The 16,444-nt window shown below is 42.1% G+C and overlaps 1 protein-coding gene across 3 annotated transcripts in view; it reads right to left on the minus strand.

Annotated features, from left to right (window-relative positions):
• Positions 1–8,670: 8,670 nt before the first annotated feature.
• Positions 8,671–16,444, minus strand: part of lhfpl2b (LHFPL tetraspan subfamily member 2b) — a 168,828-nt gene continuing 161,054 nt past the window's right edge. For 2 of the 3 annotated variants that reach the window (XM_048620437.1, XM_048620444.1), the window contains exon 4: positions 12,265–13,260. In XM_048620437.1, coding sequence (XP_048476394.1) covers positions 13,004–13,260 — 257 coding nt within the window. In that variant the 3' untranslated portion in view covers positions 12,265–13,003. Of the gene's footprint in view, positions 13,261–16,444 lie in introns of all 3 variants that reach the window. The other variant, XM_048620451.1, reaches the window with a different exon arrangement.

Genomic DNA, 16,444 nt, shown 5'->3' on the forward strand with positions numbered 1-16,444 from the left:
CCCCTGCTGTCTGCTTCCATGTCTAAGTTTTTTTTTGGTTCCTAATTGGCATGCTCCCTTCCTTTTTTACTATGCATCTATTGCCTGTGGATTCACTCTTATGTGTACTGCTGGCCTATTTGGCCCTTTCTTTTCCCTTTTTAACTGTCCCTTTTGAACTTGCTATATTCAGCTGAGTGCCACATATAATGCCTTTCTTCTCCAGTCTTCTTTAATCTGTTTTCAGACATAAAAGGTTACTTTGTGTGATAGAGCCCACATTTTGAAATCTATCAAGTTAAGCTTCGACCTGTTGCTTATTCCTTCACATTACTATTTTTCGACGCTTATTTGAAAGCCTTCCTAGTTGAAATCAAAAATAAATTTCTTTGTTTACAATTTCACAACTTATCCCACTTATCTTTGTGACTAACCAGGGTACTATTTTATGTCTTGGTTGTCGTTCACACAGACGACTGTCAAATACTGATAACTAGGCTGTCGGAAAAGTTGGTCAGCTCTCCTATTCTTGGTTTCCTAATAGGACAGCCTATCCTTGGACAACAGTGACTCCAGATGTTCCTTATCTTTCCAGAAACATGTTACAGATTTTCAGTGGCCTTGACAAATGTATTAATAGTAATCTTCAGTCATTAATTTGGAAATAACTGCAAATTACAGAAGTTCCAGTCCCTACTATTACTTCTGTCCCAATCTTGCCCTCGCTGCTGCCATAATAGTCCGTGTATTGATTGCATGGGACTCGGCCACTTTTAATTTTTAACTTCAACCTGCACAAGGAAGTTGACATGAATGCCACTGGCTTTACAGAATCCCAGAAGTGTTACAGCACAGAATGAGGCCAGTCAGCCCATCAAATGAGCATCACAATTTAGTGCCATGCTCTTGTCCTTTCATCGCATCCTTGCATAATTGTCCATACAAGAAACTCAATCCTGTTCAAAGAGTTTTGTGAAATTCGTACATTTTGTGAAGAATATAACTAAAATCTCAAATGGGGACTGATGAAGACCTGATTGAGCACAACATTTGAAAACGTCCAGTTCTGTCCTATTTTAGGCAGTCTCATTAAATTCCAAGTGGATCATAGAATAGATACGATATGTTTGAAGCCAATATCAACTTTATGCTGATTCTACTCTAGGATATGGAATAGAACATGGGGGAAGTTAAATTGAATATCGTTTAATAAACTGTCCTTCTCAGTTTTTAAGGTCCATGTTCAGAGGTTATGCAGAAATTAATTATGATATCCAACTGTGGATGTCAAGCTTTTGAGATTTTTGGGGGTTCACTAACCCAGGCAAGTGGAGAGCATTCATTCTCATTCCTGAAGTGTCTTGCAGATGGTGAACAAACTGTGGGGAGTCAGGATACGTATTAATTGCTGCACAATTCCCAGCCTCCAGCTTGATCTTGAAGCAACAGTATTTTTATGACTGATCCGGTTAAGTTGTTACTCAGTGGTAAACTCAAGATATTGACATTAAATGATTTATTGAAGATAGTGCTGTTTCAGGGCAAAGGTTGATGATGTGAATCTGCCTCTTGTTGGAGATGGTCATTGCCTGGCAATTGTGTGGTGCAAATATTACTTGTTGCTTAGCAACCCAAGCCAGACTGATGTCTGTTTCATGCTGCATATGGACACGGGCTGCTTCAGTATCTGAGGAGTTACAAATGGTACTGAACAGCAAAAATCCCAACCCTATGATGAAGGCAAGGTCTTTGAAGCGGCTGAAATTGGTTGGGCCTAAGACACTACCCTGAAGGTGGTGTCCTGGAATTGTAGTAACTGTCCTTCAATGTATAACTCAAATGGAGAGTTTCTGTTCATTTTAACTTTGCTAGGGCTAGTTGATGCCATGCTTGTTTGAATGCTGTCTAGATTTTGAGACTTTCATGACCAAACTGCTGCAGGCTTCATTCCTATAGCTGTAAACTTTACCAGCCCGCATTAAACTTTGCATTTTCTAACTCTAGCAATTCATTTATCCCGAAGTCCTATTGGCTACTGTACCTTTTTACATCCTAGGTTCTGGAGTCCATTCCCTGCATCTCAAAATACCCCTCTTTAAGATTATCCTTAAAACCAATCTCTAACAGAGCTTTTAATCAGCCTTCCTAAGTTCTGCTTCTGTGGCGATGTTGACTTGTGTCTGATTATATCTGATGATCCTTGAGCTGTTTTATTTGATGTTAAAGGAACTGTATGAGCATATGTTGCTGGTGCTAATTAAGCACTTAACAAAGAAACTGTTATGAATGAGGCTTGTAAAACAAAAAAAATTACTGAAATATAATACAGAAATCAGAGGCCCCCCCTTCACTATATCCCTCCAGCTAACTTAATGACCTAAGTGTCTGGAAAATGAATCCCACAGCCTGTGTGTGTCAGTTGTCAAATATCATGTGTCCAAAGTAACCAGCCATCTGTATTCAGCATTATGATACTCTCCTGGCCATCTGCCTGTATTTTAAACCTGGGAGCTGCCTTTGCAACCTGCACCTGGATAAAACTCCAAATTATAGCATTGGTCCATAGTGATTACTCTACAGTTTTTGCCCCTGACCCAAACTTTGTCATTTGCTGAATTAGATCATGAAAAGTTTATGGCACAGAAAGAGGATCCTTGGTCCATTGTGTTGGCATCAGCCTAGAAACTCACCATCCAGCCTTTTCCCACTTTCCAGCATTTGGTCTATAGCCCTACAGGTTATGGCATCCTTTCTATTCATTCCTGGGATGTGGGTGTCACCAACAATGCCAGTATTTGTTGCCTATCCATAATTGCCCTTGAACTGAGTGGCTTTCTAGACTATTTCAGAGAGTAATGAAGAGCTAAATACATTACTGAGAGTCTGGAATAAGATGTAAGCCAGACTGAACAAAGATGTCTGATTTTATTCCCTAACGAATGACAAGTGAACCAGTTGTGTTTTTCTGACAATCAATAGTCATCATAACTGAGACTAGGTTTGCATTCCTGATTTCAATAATGCATTCAAAATCCATCAGCTGTCATTGGAGCATTTGAGCCCACATCTCTCCCAATTTAGTCTGGGTCACTGGAAGACTGGTGATCTTGTCAGAATGTCACCAACTTTCCGAGTGATGTACATGTTCAGGCACCTTTCAAAACAAAGATTTCTGCCTTATCCACCTTTTCCAGGCAGTGAAATCCTGATCCCTACTACTTGAGACAAAACTTTTTTTCTTTTTTTCCTGTCTAATCTCTTTATCGATTTAAATCCATGTCCCTGAGTCACTGACCTCTCTGCTGAAGGAAACAGGCCCCCCACAATTTTGTTCATGTCAATCAAATCTCACCTAATTCTGTTCTGTTCAGAGGAGAACAAACCCCAAACTCAGTTCTGAGGAAGGGTCACTGGACCCAAAATGTTAACTGATTACTGTCCATAGATGCTGCCAGACTTGTTGAGACTTCCCAGCAATTTCTGTTTTTGTCCCAGCTTAGCTAATTGTTCATCATATCTGTGTTTTCCACTCCTGGCAGTATCCTAGTAAATCTCCTCTGTACCTTCTCACGTGGAATTACATCCTTTCTGGAAAGAACTGGCCAGCAGTTGCTAAAGTGTGGCCTTACTAATGAGCTTAGGGGACAGTTAAGAGTCAACCACAGTGCTGTGGATCTCAAGTTACGGTAGGCTGATCAAATGGATTGCTTTGTCCAAGATGGTGTAAAGATTCTTGAGTGTTGTTGGGGAGTCAGGAAATGTGTTGCACTTTTGAGTCATGATCTTAAGAAACACAACTATAATATTAAAGAAATAGTCCGGAGGGAGGAGGGTAACTTCTTCAAGGTAGGCATCCTTTAGAAGATGCTTCGCAGTGGGGTTAAAATCGATTCAGAGATAGTGGGAACTGCCGATGCTGGAGATCTGAGATAACAAGATGTAAAGGGCTCACCTTTATCCCCCTCCACCCTAACATCAACGAATACTGCTCACGCTTGGACGTTGAACAGTTTTTCCGCCACCGCCGTCTCCACCTCCGCGCTTACTTCTTTAATCGTGAGCCCAACCCTCCCTGTACTGACCCCTTCTCCCACCTCCAACACATCCCCTCCTCCTCGACACCACCCCAAGGCCTCCTACCCTCCCTCGATCTCTTCATCTCCAAATGCCACCGAGACATCAATCGCCTCAACCTCTCCACCCCTCTCACCCACTCCAACCTCTTCCCGCACAGAACATGCAACATGCTCCAATCCCAACCTCACCACAAAACCCGCGGACAAGGGAGGCACAGTTGTAGTCTGGCGCACTGACCTCTACATCGCCGAGGCCAGACGCCAGCTCTCTGACACCTCCTCCTACCGCCCCCTTGATCATGACCCTGCCCTTGATCACCAAAACATCATCTCCCAGACCATCCACAACCTCATCACTTCAGGTGACCTCCCACCCACAGCCTCCAACCTCTTCGTTCCCCAACCCTGCACGACCCGTTTCTATCTCCTTCCCAAAATCCACAAACCTGACTGCCCTGGTCGACTCATTGTCTCTGTCTCTGCCTGCTCCTGCCCCACCAAACTTATCTCCACCTATCTCAACTCCATTTTCTCCCCCTTGGTCCAGGAACTCCCCACCTATGTCTGTGAGACCACCCGCACCCTCCACCACCTCCAAAACTTCCGATTCCCTGGTCCCCAGGTCCCCAACACCTTATCTTTACCGTGGACGTCCATTCCCTATACACTTGCATTCCCCATGCAGATGGCCTAAAGGCCCTCCGCTTCTTCCTGTCCCGCAGGCTCGACCAGTCCCCCTCCACTGACACCCTCATCCGCTTAGCTGAACTCGTGTTCACCCTTAACTTCTCCTTCAATTCCTCCCACTTCCTACAGACAAAGGGGGTGGCCATGGGTACCCACGTGGGCCCAAGCTATGCCTGCCTCTTTGTAGGATACGTGGAACAATCCCTCTTCCGTACCTACACTGGCCCTATCCCCCACCTCTTCCTCCATTACATCGATGACTGTATCGGCGCTGCCTGGTGCTCCCACGAGGAGCTCAAACAGTTCATCCACTTCACTAACACCTTCCACCCCAACCTTAAGTTCACCTGGACCATCTCCAATACCTCTCCCTCCTTCCTGGACCTCTCTGTTTCCATCTCTGGCAACCAGCTGGAAACTGATATCCATTTCAAGCCCACTGACTCCCACAGCTACCTAGAATACACCTCCTCCCACCCACCTTCCTGCAAAAATGCCATCCCCTATTCCCAATTCCTTCGCCTCCACCGCATCTGCTCCTGAGATGAGGCATTCCACTCCCAGACATCCCAGATGTCCTCGTTTTTCAAGGTCCACAATTTCCCCTCCACAGTGGTCGAAAACACCCTTGACTGCGTCTCTTGCATTTCCCACAACTCATCCTCACACCCCCTCCCCGCAACAACCAAAACAGAATCCCCCTCATCCTCACGTACCACCCCACCAACCTCCGGATCCAATGCATCATCCTCCGGCACCTGCAATCTGACCCGACTATCAAAGACATTTTTCCCTCCCCACCCTTATCTGCTTTCCGGAGGGACCGCTCTCTCTGTGACTCCCTTGACCACTCCACGCTCCCCACCACCCCCGGCACTTTTCCCTGCAACCGCACCAAGTGTTACACCTGCCCTACACCTCCCCCCTCACCCCCATCCCAGGCCCCAAGAAGACCTTTCACATCGAACAGATGTTCACCTGCACGTCTGCTAATGTGGTATACTGTATCCGCTGTTCCCGTTGTGGCCTCCTCTACATCAGGGGAAACCAAGCGGAGGCTTGGAGACTGCTTTATGGAACACCTACGCTTGGTTCGTGACAAACGACTGCACTTCCCAGTCGTGAACCATTTCAACTCCCCCTCCCACTCCTTAGACGATATGTCCATCCTGGGCCTTTTCCAGTGCCACAACGATGCCACCTGAAGGTTGCAGAAACAGCACCCCATATTTTGCTTGGGAACCCTGCAGCCCAATGGTATCAACGTGGACTTCACAAGCTTCAAGTTCTCTCCTCCGCCGACCGCATCCCAAAACCAGCCCAGCTCGTCCCCACCTCCCTAACCTGTCCTTCCTCCCACTTAGTCAGTCCTCCCACCTCAAGCCCCACCTCTACCTTCTACTGACCAGCCTCATCCCCCCCCTCCTTGACCTGTCCATCCTCCCTGGACTGACTATCCCCACCCTAACTATCCACTACACTCACCTTTATTGGCTCCATCCCCGTCTCTTTGACCTGTCTGTCTCCTCTCCACCTATCTGCTCCTTTATCCATCTTCCATCTGCCTCCCCTTCTCTCTCTATTTATTTCAGAATCCCCTTCACCTCCCCCATTTCTGAAGAAGGGTCCAGACCCAAAACATCAGCTTTCCTGCTCCTCTCATGCTGCTTGGCCTGCTGTGTTCATCCAGCTCTACACCTTGTTATCTATAAATCTTAAATGTAGAGTTATTGTTTCAGGCTTTGAGTAAGTGGAAGGGGCTGTGGTCCAAGGAAGAGAAAAGGAAAAGCAGGAAGCAATAAAGGACAAAAGACAAGTGGAGTGGTACTGGTTGTTGTAAAGAAACAAAAGATTTGCCTAAAGAGAGTGTGCATGGCTGAATAATGAACAGTCCACCACCGAAAGCATTAGACAGTATTTGTAACTTTTGATTAAGTGCTATAACTATCACAATGCATTTTCAGTCAGCTGGATACTAAATAAACATGTGTAAGGAGTTAAAAGGTTCTTCAACCAAGTGTGGCAGCATATCAATAACTCGTGCCTCCATCTCTTGTCTTGCCAAACTTGTAACCGGCTCAAACTTGATACTTCAAATATTCTCTTTGGCAATACATCTACTGTTGTATTAGCTAGTTCTTTGCAGTCAGCTCTTCCTTTTAGAAAAAGGAAGGGCTTGTTCGAAGGCAAGCACAAGAAAAATAAATCTGTTATCAATTTTTAAATCAGTACTATGAACATGAAGTGAACACCAATGGGAAGCCAGTTATTAGGCCTGCAAAAAGCAAGTAACAGCATTACTCTGTCACATCTGTGGCTTGAATTTACCAGCCCTGAGGTGGTGGTAAAAGAACAGAGGGAGGTGTCAGAATAGAACCTCCAATGTATTTCAGCCAGTGGTCAACTTTTCTGGAGGTAGTTTGACAACAAGTTCAAGAATACACACATAGGATGCATGTTGGTAATTAACTGACACTTAGAGGTGCTTTTGAAAAGGTTGCATGGAACCATAGAGCCTATAAAGGAGAAATTGTAGACCATTTGCCCTTTCAAACCCACCCCACTATTCAATAAGTTCATGCCTGATCTATTTGTATTCTAAATTCCATGCTCCCATCTACACTTTTAATTTCCATGCCTCGCAAGAATCTGTCCACCTCTGCGTGTAAAATATTCAATGATTCCACCTTCTGTGGAAGAGAATTCTAAGGCCACGTGACTTCCTCATCGCCCTATAAGGGCAACACCTAATTTTAAGGCCATGACTGTAGTTCTGGATGGCCACAAGAAGAAGCATCCACCACTGCAAGATCATTCAGGATCTTTGACCTTTATTGCTAGTTGGCCTATATTGCTGGGGATTGGAATTTAAAAATAAGAGTCTCGTTACAACTGTACAAGTGGTGAGGGCAACACTATTGAAATATACAAGATTCTTTGCCAGAGATAAAGGGGTTCTTAAAAAAAGTCATGAGTTTCCACAGACAACAATTACAAGGTTATCAAGTCCAACAACCTTTTTCATCCCTACTCCAACTTCTTTAGGCAGTGTATTATTATTTCATTCCTTTTCCTCTATCTTCATCTCATTTATACTACAGCTTCATCCACAATAGCTAAAAGGATCCAGGAATATCCTTCCCTTAACTTTCTAGGTAATTACCATGCTCCTGAGGAAATACCTAGAGCATTGCTGAATTCTCTTGCTAAAAATGAATGGCTAGCTGAAACTGTCCCCTGGGTGTGATCTCCATTACCTTCACCCATCTCCATTCCCACCATCAACTTCATTTGGTAGCAACATGATTCCATCAATGAACATATTTTGACCTCTCATTTCTCCACCTTTCATAAAGGATATGACTATTTACTTCATCATTTTATTATTCTTTCACAAACCTCATTTTCAGCTAAAAATAAAAGCAAAATACTGTGGAAACTTGAAATGTACACAGAAAATCCTAGAGAAGCTTAACACATTTGGCAGTATCTATGGAGAGAGTTAACATTTTGAGTTCAGTCGGACTCTTCTCAATTTCAACTGCCCTTTCTTGCTGTCTTCACTCGCATAGAAGCGTCAAGTTGAAGTTGAAATGTTAACTCTCTGTTTCTCTCACAACAGATGCTGCCAGACCTCCTGATTTTTGCCAGCAATTAAGAGTTTTTATTTCAGCTTTCCATCACCTAAAAGCTTCTAGGAATTATATAAAATGCATATAGCATACCTACACATTTTTGCTTTTCAGAATGCTGAAGGACTGACTATGTATGTCCATTACTTTCTGGGTCTTTTTCTGTGTATCTGTCACCCTGGCTAGTTGCATAATACTATTTTCAAAGGTAACAGTTGCATAATACTGGAGATGAAAACAGCAGTATTTGAGAAAGTGTAGTATGAAACAGAACAACATCATGTAGTATGAAACACAAACAGCTTTAATAAATGATTTTGCATTCCAATCTTCAACATTTTGGAAACATCAAGGAAATACTTACAGCATTGCTGAATTTTCTCACGAGATGAGTAATAGGTAAGTGGCTAGCTGGGCTTGTCCCCTGGGTTGTGTAGCTGAATAGCGAGACCCGATTTCCAGAAATGACAGCTTTGGTTACAGTTAAGTATTTGCAATCACCTCAGCAGTTTAGCGATAGTGGTTATTGGTTTCACAATTAATTTAAATCATATTCCAAAAATCTTCATATGATCATGATGTATGATGAAACTTAGCTTTTAAGGGGCTGAGTGTAAAAATAAATCTCTGTTTGAAACACAAGGAAAACTACATTGGAACCAAGTTAATCTCTAGTGACTGAAACCTTACTAAATGTTCTTTTCAACCTGCCATTTAACAATCACAGCATTTCCTCATGATGTTAAGAGTCCAAGATTACAGTGTAAATCGTGTGCGGATAATTTTGAAAAAGGGCTGAATAGAACCTTTTGCCTATAAATTCATTGCACTAGTTTTCTCAATTCGTACCTCAGCTTTCAACAGGGCAGCAGAACCTGATTTCTGCTACTGAGGTTAACAAGGATATAGCAGAGATCAATCATTTAAAAGAGAAAAAAAAACTGGTCATGGCTAGTGGTTGAATGTCATATCCTTCATCCAGTTCATTTTATAAACTTGTATTGAATTTTGTACAAAATGAAATTATAATGCTCCAATTTATTTGTTTTTTATTTTCACCATTTTCTGAGGGTACAGTGTCGATAATAAAAGATAGAGGCTGAACGGTTCCTGACCATTACTGATGCTGCTTCTTGGTCCCTAGAAGTCCTCCAGTGCACCACTGTAAAAAGACTTGAGTCATTCTTCCCACCTTGCAAAGGGAAGGTCCTAAGTCTCACCTTGACAACTTCTACAAAGTACAACTGAGGTTAGGAACTTAGCAGTGTCAGTGTCAACTCAGATACATATCCTTCCATCCAGTAACACTCTAGCTATTTAACCTAACAATGACTTTTGGTGACCTGGTTGAAGGGGCTGGGTCTTGGCTGGAACTCGGAATGCTTGCTATTTGATTGTTTCATTTGATGTGACCCAGTATGCACCAAGATCACTTGTTTAGTAACACTGCATTTGTTTAGAAAAAGTGAACATAATGCTGGACAAGAAATACTCCAGCATTATGTAATGGCACCAGTAAATTTAAATGGGCAAGACCCATCACATCAGCCCTAATCAAAACCACTACTTTTCCTCCCATGCACACATGCACGATAAACAATTTCAATTTCTTTATCAATTATTGCACATAACTCTCACATGGTGTATTAATTTTAAATAATGGTTAACATTTTACAAAAGACTATGGCACGTAATATTAAACACAATGGGTTACTGAACAATGAGCATCAGCCAAAATTATGGCCCTTATTTAAATGTGGTCATTATATAATCACAAAGAGCTAGTAATAATACACAGGTTTAACAGTACAGACAATGTTTGATGAGCTTCCACAGACCATTCAATTTTCGTATTCACAACCAAGCTAAGCATCTTGCGAGAAGTCTGCCCAACCTATTTACTTTTATAGAAGTTCAGTTCGGTGTTGGCACCGCCATCAGATTGCTAATGCATTTTTGCCACCGGTGCTTGTATGTTATGGATAACAAGGCTGACCAGCTTTGGAATGGCACAACTTTTATTTTAGTTCCTTAATTCCAGTTTTCATTGCTTGCTATCCTTGAATGGACAAGTAGGTGTGCGCCACTTGTCTGCTTCACGAAATAAATTATTTTGGCATTTGCGAGGAATAATTTGTCAATGCTTTCATGGGATGTGTCACTGGCATGTCCAGCATTTATTGCCCATCCCTAATCGCTCTTGATAAAGTGTTCTTGCATGGCCTTTTTGAACCACTGCAGTCCATCTGATGCAGTTAGTCCCAGAATACTGTTGTAAAAGAAGTCCCATACTTTTGACCTGGTAATAAGTGCAGGTACAGCAAGAGAATTCCAAGTGAGGATGGTGTGTTGCTTCAAGGGGAACTAGTAGGAGGTGTTCCCATGTGTGTGTTGCAATTGACTTTCAAGGTGGTACAGTCCTTCGGTTTAGAAGGCATTATACCTAGTTCTGCCAAATAGGTGTGGTATTACTTTACATGCAGAGATTTGTAGGTGATTCTTTAAATTCACTTGACTCCTCAAATCTAACTGGCACTAGATTAAGTTTGAAATGTTCCATGAGATTGGACTTGCTAGGAAATCACACTCTGCATTCCTGGTGGTCATTTGCATTGAAAATTGCTGGTAAGATGATACATCTTACTTAAAATGACAATACCCTATAATATTAACTGCACAACAGTTCTCAGTTACACATAGTGCAGGAGGCATTTTCTTTGGCAAACATATGAATCAGAAGTGGAAATATGATTAGAATGGTTACGCATTGTTGAATGATTGGCACAGGTTATAGGTACTGACTGCTGGTCTCTTTTTGTATAAATAGTGAGGCTTTGTTCAAACGGAATAGATTCACAGTTCACTGGATTTTAGCATCATGTTGACATCTGACAGCTGACCGTGGCAGTGTGCTGAGATGAATGAGTTGCACAGTTGTACTTGTGGCTGTTATGTCAACCACAGCAAAGTAACAGGGAGCTGTTATGAATGGAGGCAGCTGTCACCTACCAGGCGTTACAATTTGGATGTTGTTGTTTCAATATAACATTCTTGTAATAAACGCAGTTTTAGAAAAAGTTCCTTTCACAAGTAAAGAATTTGATAACTACCTTTACCTAATAGTACTTTACCGTCTACTTTTTATAAACTAATTGTTTCATGCCTTAGAAAAACTTCTGAGGCAATCTAGCACACTTAGCATATATAATGGGCAATATTTTATTCTCTCCCTGACAGTGTGTTGAGGCAAAGGGGCATTTTATCAGGCAGGTATGAACCCCTGACATCACGATACCTCTGCTCTGATTAAGACTGGGATGGGAAATACAATGGAAGGCCTCATGTCCTATTGACAATTGTGCAGCCCTTAAGTGGGCAATTAACACCCAGCTATGTCCATGGCTTTTGAGGGGGTGGGAGAGGAGGGGCGGTGCTGTGTGTCAAAGCAGGGAACAAGATAAGTAAACACATTGCTTGTGGTTACTTGGTGGATGGTAGCTGGGTCTATCATTCAAAGGCACTCAATGAATGCCCGGTGGAAGAACCAGACAATGGAAGTTTGTTGAGGTAGGGGGAAGGTGGGAGAGTGTTGGTGGGGCGTGGTGGTGGTGGTGAGCCAAACCCTAGCTCTTGCTTCTGGGACACCGTAACCTGCAACCCCACCTCCTACAACCCTCTGTTATCAGTGAGTTCTGGCCTTGAGATGCACTGCAGTCATAGGTCTCTGTTAGGTCTGTTCCCTTCAACGGCCATTGTCTCCTGGGTGGTACTGCCAAAATAAAGAGCTGCCAGCCTTTGGTTGACAGCTCTGTGCAGTGAGACCCACACTACCATGTTTGAGGAAAGCTCACCTGCCATCCCCCACCCCCCACCCCCCACCCCCCCACAAATCTGTGTGCCATCTCCAATGGAGGCAGACTTCAAATCACTTCTGGTGAAATCACCCTCCATCTCTCTCCATCCAGCACCAACACCATACATATGGCCACAATTTATCCATAATTAATTTGGATCATTTATTTCTTATGAAGCTAAACCACCTGTTCAATAAAGCAATGAGCTACACTGTCCTTCTCTGCTGGGACCTTGTTTGAATGAAATGTGTCAGCGAAATGGGAAATGATACCTATGTTGCACCAATTTCAAAATGATTTTGGCCTGTAAGGTTAGAAAGGTATACGAAATCAAACTTTACAGTGGAAAATACCTTCCCTTACAAATTCAAAAGACATTTTTACTTAAACACAACATTGTCAGTGTGCACATAAACTATCTTCTGCATCCTCTGTAATGCAAGAAGGCTTTGTCCCTTGACAATTCTTTAAATATCCTGGATTGTGCAGCATTGCGGTAGACAGTTTTTAGTGGAAGGCACACAGTCCAGGATGAAGGGACAACATTCAGAATTTTCTTCTCATCACAGCTATAGATTGGTGTGTGGCACATCTAGTTCTGTCAGTCTTAGGGCAGAATTCAGACTCAGATCATTGCCACATAAATGCATATATCCGAGTTTCAAATTCAGTGGGAAGGTAGTAAAATGTCAAAACTCCTGGTGCCGTTTTCAAAAACAAAACAAAAAAGATTAAGACTGTCACGATGTATAAACAAGAGTCCCGAGATGTTATCTCACAGCAAGCAAATCAGATTTTTCCCTTCTTCAATCTCTTCCTGCACTTTATCGCTGGATGTTGCGATTTCTGCTTGTGCAGACAGCACTGCACAGAGGAATGTAAGGACAGTGCCACCCACTGCTGTGTAAAAGGCCCAGCCCAGAGAACAGGCACCTAACTGATAAGGTGAAACATCTGGTCCACAATAATCCATCACCTTCTGAGCACCCCATCCAGCAGGATAAAGGATCAGACCAAGAATTAGGAAGAGACCTGAAAGAAATAACAAATTAATTAGTTAAAACAAAAAAAAAGGCACAGTATTGCTATCCAATTGTTTATTTATCTGGGAACAAATTACTGCAGATGCTGGATACTGAAAACAACAAATGCTGGAGATTACAATGGGTCAGACAGCATCCATGGACAGACAGCAAGGTAACGTTTCAAGTCTAAATGACTCTTCAGTCCGTTTGTAACTTGTTTAAAAAGAAAACAATTCCAACCAAAATGTTCTGAACAAATTTGCCTAGGTGTCCCACAATACCAAAATGGTCAAATCAATACAAACACAAGCCAGTACCAAAGCAAACCATTCCCACTCTATTAGGAACAAAATTACAATAATCTTTAATACTAAACATACTATCCCTAATCCTATTTGGCCCCTTAAGGTTATAGTACTTCCTCAGTCTCTAGTAAATTTACGCAGTTGCTCTCTCTGTGGCTCTGGCTCTGGATCTGGATCTATGAAGCTGCTTTCTTCCTCTCTGGATGGTCAGCTAGTCTCTGCTTCTTGCCGTGCTGGTCTCCTCAAAAGGTCTTAGAAGGTTCCAAGAGCTCGAAACATTAGCTTGCCCTCTCTCCTTGGATGCTGTCTAATGCTGTTATTTCCAGCATGTTGATTTATTGAGTTCTGAGGAAGGGTCACCGGACCTGAAACGTTAACTGTGTTTTTTCCTTCACAGTTGCTGCCAGACCTGCTGAGCTTTTCCAGCAACTTTGTTTTTGTTCCTGATGTTGATTTATCTATTGACTTATTATAAAATCTCTTGTCTCTACCAGTTATGTTAACAAATAACTATCAGCCAATTTTTCAATCCTAATGAAACTTTTACAACTTATTTTTATATTTCTTGCTATTTTACATTCATATTCTATTTTTTCTTTATCAATTTCTTGCTCCTCTTGTGTTAAATTCTAACATTTTTTCCAGTCCTCGAGCTTCCAACTTTTATGGCTCCTCTAGAAGCCTTCTCCCTTGATCTAATGCTATCTTTAACTTTCCCTGTTAACCATGGCTTTCAATTTTTTTTCCCCCCCCTCGAGTATATTTGCCTTAAAGGAAGTATATTTTTTGAAAATCAATTCTGTAAATACTAGACATTGTCTCTCGAGATAAACCTGGGGACTCCTGCACTGCCTGCCTGGTCTTTCTACACTGTCTACTGGCCACCCACTGCCTTTATGGCTGCTTGGTCATACTTTATCCTATATAATTCTTCAATTTGTACAAAATGCACCACTGTCATTCCAGTTGCCACTCTACTTCCACATTCCATTGATGCATGAAGCTTTACTGCTACTACGAGGGTCAGCAAATAAAAGGTCATCATACATCAAACATTTTAAAAATTTATTGCATTTATTGCCCTTGAGCTGAGTGGCTTATTAGGGCATTTCAGAGACAGTAAAGAGTCATTACATGTAGGTCAGACTAAGTAAGGTTGGCAGATTTCCTTCCTTAAAAGATCACTGGTGAACCAGATGAGTAGGACAGTTGAGAATGGTCTCATGGTTACCATTAGGCTAGCTTTTCAACACGAGATTTTTAAAATTACATTTGAAATGTCGCCACCTGCCACAGTGGGATTTGAACCCTTGTTCCCAGAATGTTAGCATTTACTAATCTAGTGATATCACCACTATGCCAGAATCTTCCCCTATTCTATTTTGCTCAGTGCTACTTGGTAAATGATTTCAGTAATAGTGTTGCTTTGTTTTAATACATTCCTTGTTACTGGTCTGGTATGAAGATTTGATAGAATCTTCTTCCTTACCCCGATATACTGTCTTTGATAAATTGCACTGTTTATATTTCTCAAGTATGTCCTGTCAGCTATATTTCTCTTGTTTCTACTTCACTGGTAGAACAAACAAACACGTGGGAAATGTTCTACTTCAAAAAGGTAGGAAACAGTGGATTATCCGTTGCATTTTTTATTATAATGGCATCCCTTGAGAGAAAATGAACATAGCTATTCAATCTGTAATATTTTACTTAAAATTCTGAACACAAATTATTTAGAATATAAATCAAAACAAGTCTCCAACACCTAAGACACATATCGCACAGCCTTTAATAAGAGTCTCAGATCTGGCATTATAAAAGGCACTACAAAAATTTCCTATTCATTTTTGGAAGCACATCTGCTATCCTTCTGTTGCTCTTTGCCTAGATTCATTTTTAGCTACTGTCTGCAATAAGTTTGTCATCATACATGAAAATAATTGAAATACATGTTATAATTTAGGTAATTAACATCTAAAATATGTAGCGCAAGGTTTGACTTCAGTTTGTCACACACTGACAAAAGTCTGTTCAGGGATCAAAGGAAAAAAGTGCTAAATGACAATGGTTTAGTTTATTACACCTTACAAATGTTTCAATGAGAAGTTCAGTTTAGGAAACCTGGTTGGCACAGACTGGTTAGGCCGAAGGGGCTGCTTCCTTGCTGTATGACTCTATAACCAAAAGGAAAATTAAAAGCTAATTGATAACAGTTCAGTTTATCTCACTTTGCAACTGTTTCAATGAGAAGGAATGTCTCTAGTAGGTAGTGTATATGGTGTAGTTCCTTAGTGTTGAATCAAAAGGGATCAAACATGTTTGCTATTATTAACAGAAAGTTGCTTTTTAGTTCCTAATGGAGACCCATTTTTAAGAGTGAGGTAGCTCCAGATTAGAACTTTGGTAAATTAGAGCAAGCAACTTCCAAAGTGATTCAGATAATAACTGCTGAAGGGACAGAGATGGGAACTGGTGACAACAAGGTGTAGAGCTGGACGAACGCAGCAGGTCACGCAGCATCAGAGGAGCAGGAAAGCTGACGTTTCGGGTCTGGACCCTTCTTCAGAAATGGGGGAGGGGAAGGGGATTCTGAAATAAATAGGGAGGGGGGGAGGCGGATAGAAGATGGATAAAAGGAGAAGATAGGTGGAGAGGAGACAGACAGGTCAAAGAGGCGGGGGTGGAGCTAGTAAAGGTGAGTGTAGGTGGGGAGTTAGGGAGGGAATAGGTCAGTCCAGGGAAGACGGACAGGGCAAGGGGGCGGGATAAGGCTGGTAGGTAGATGGTTCCTCCCACCCCAAGCCCCACTCCCATCTCCTACCTACTAGCCTCATCCCGCCTCCTTGACCTGTCCGTCCTCCCTGGACTGACCTATCCCCTCCCTAA

Source organism: Rhincodon typus, chromosome 3 (genome assembly GCF_021869965.1).
Source record: "Rhincodon typus isolate 14 chromosome 3, sRhiTyp1.1, whole genome shotgun sequence".
NCBI lineage: Eukaryota > Metazoa > Chordata > Chondrichthyes > Orectolobiformes > Rhincodontidae > Rhincodon > Rhincodon typus.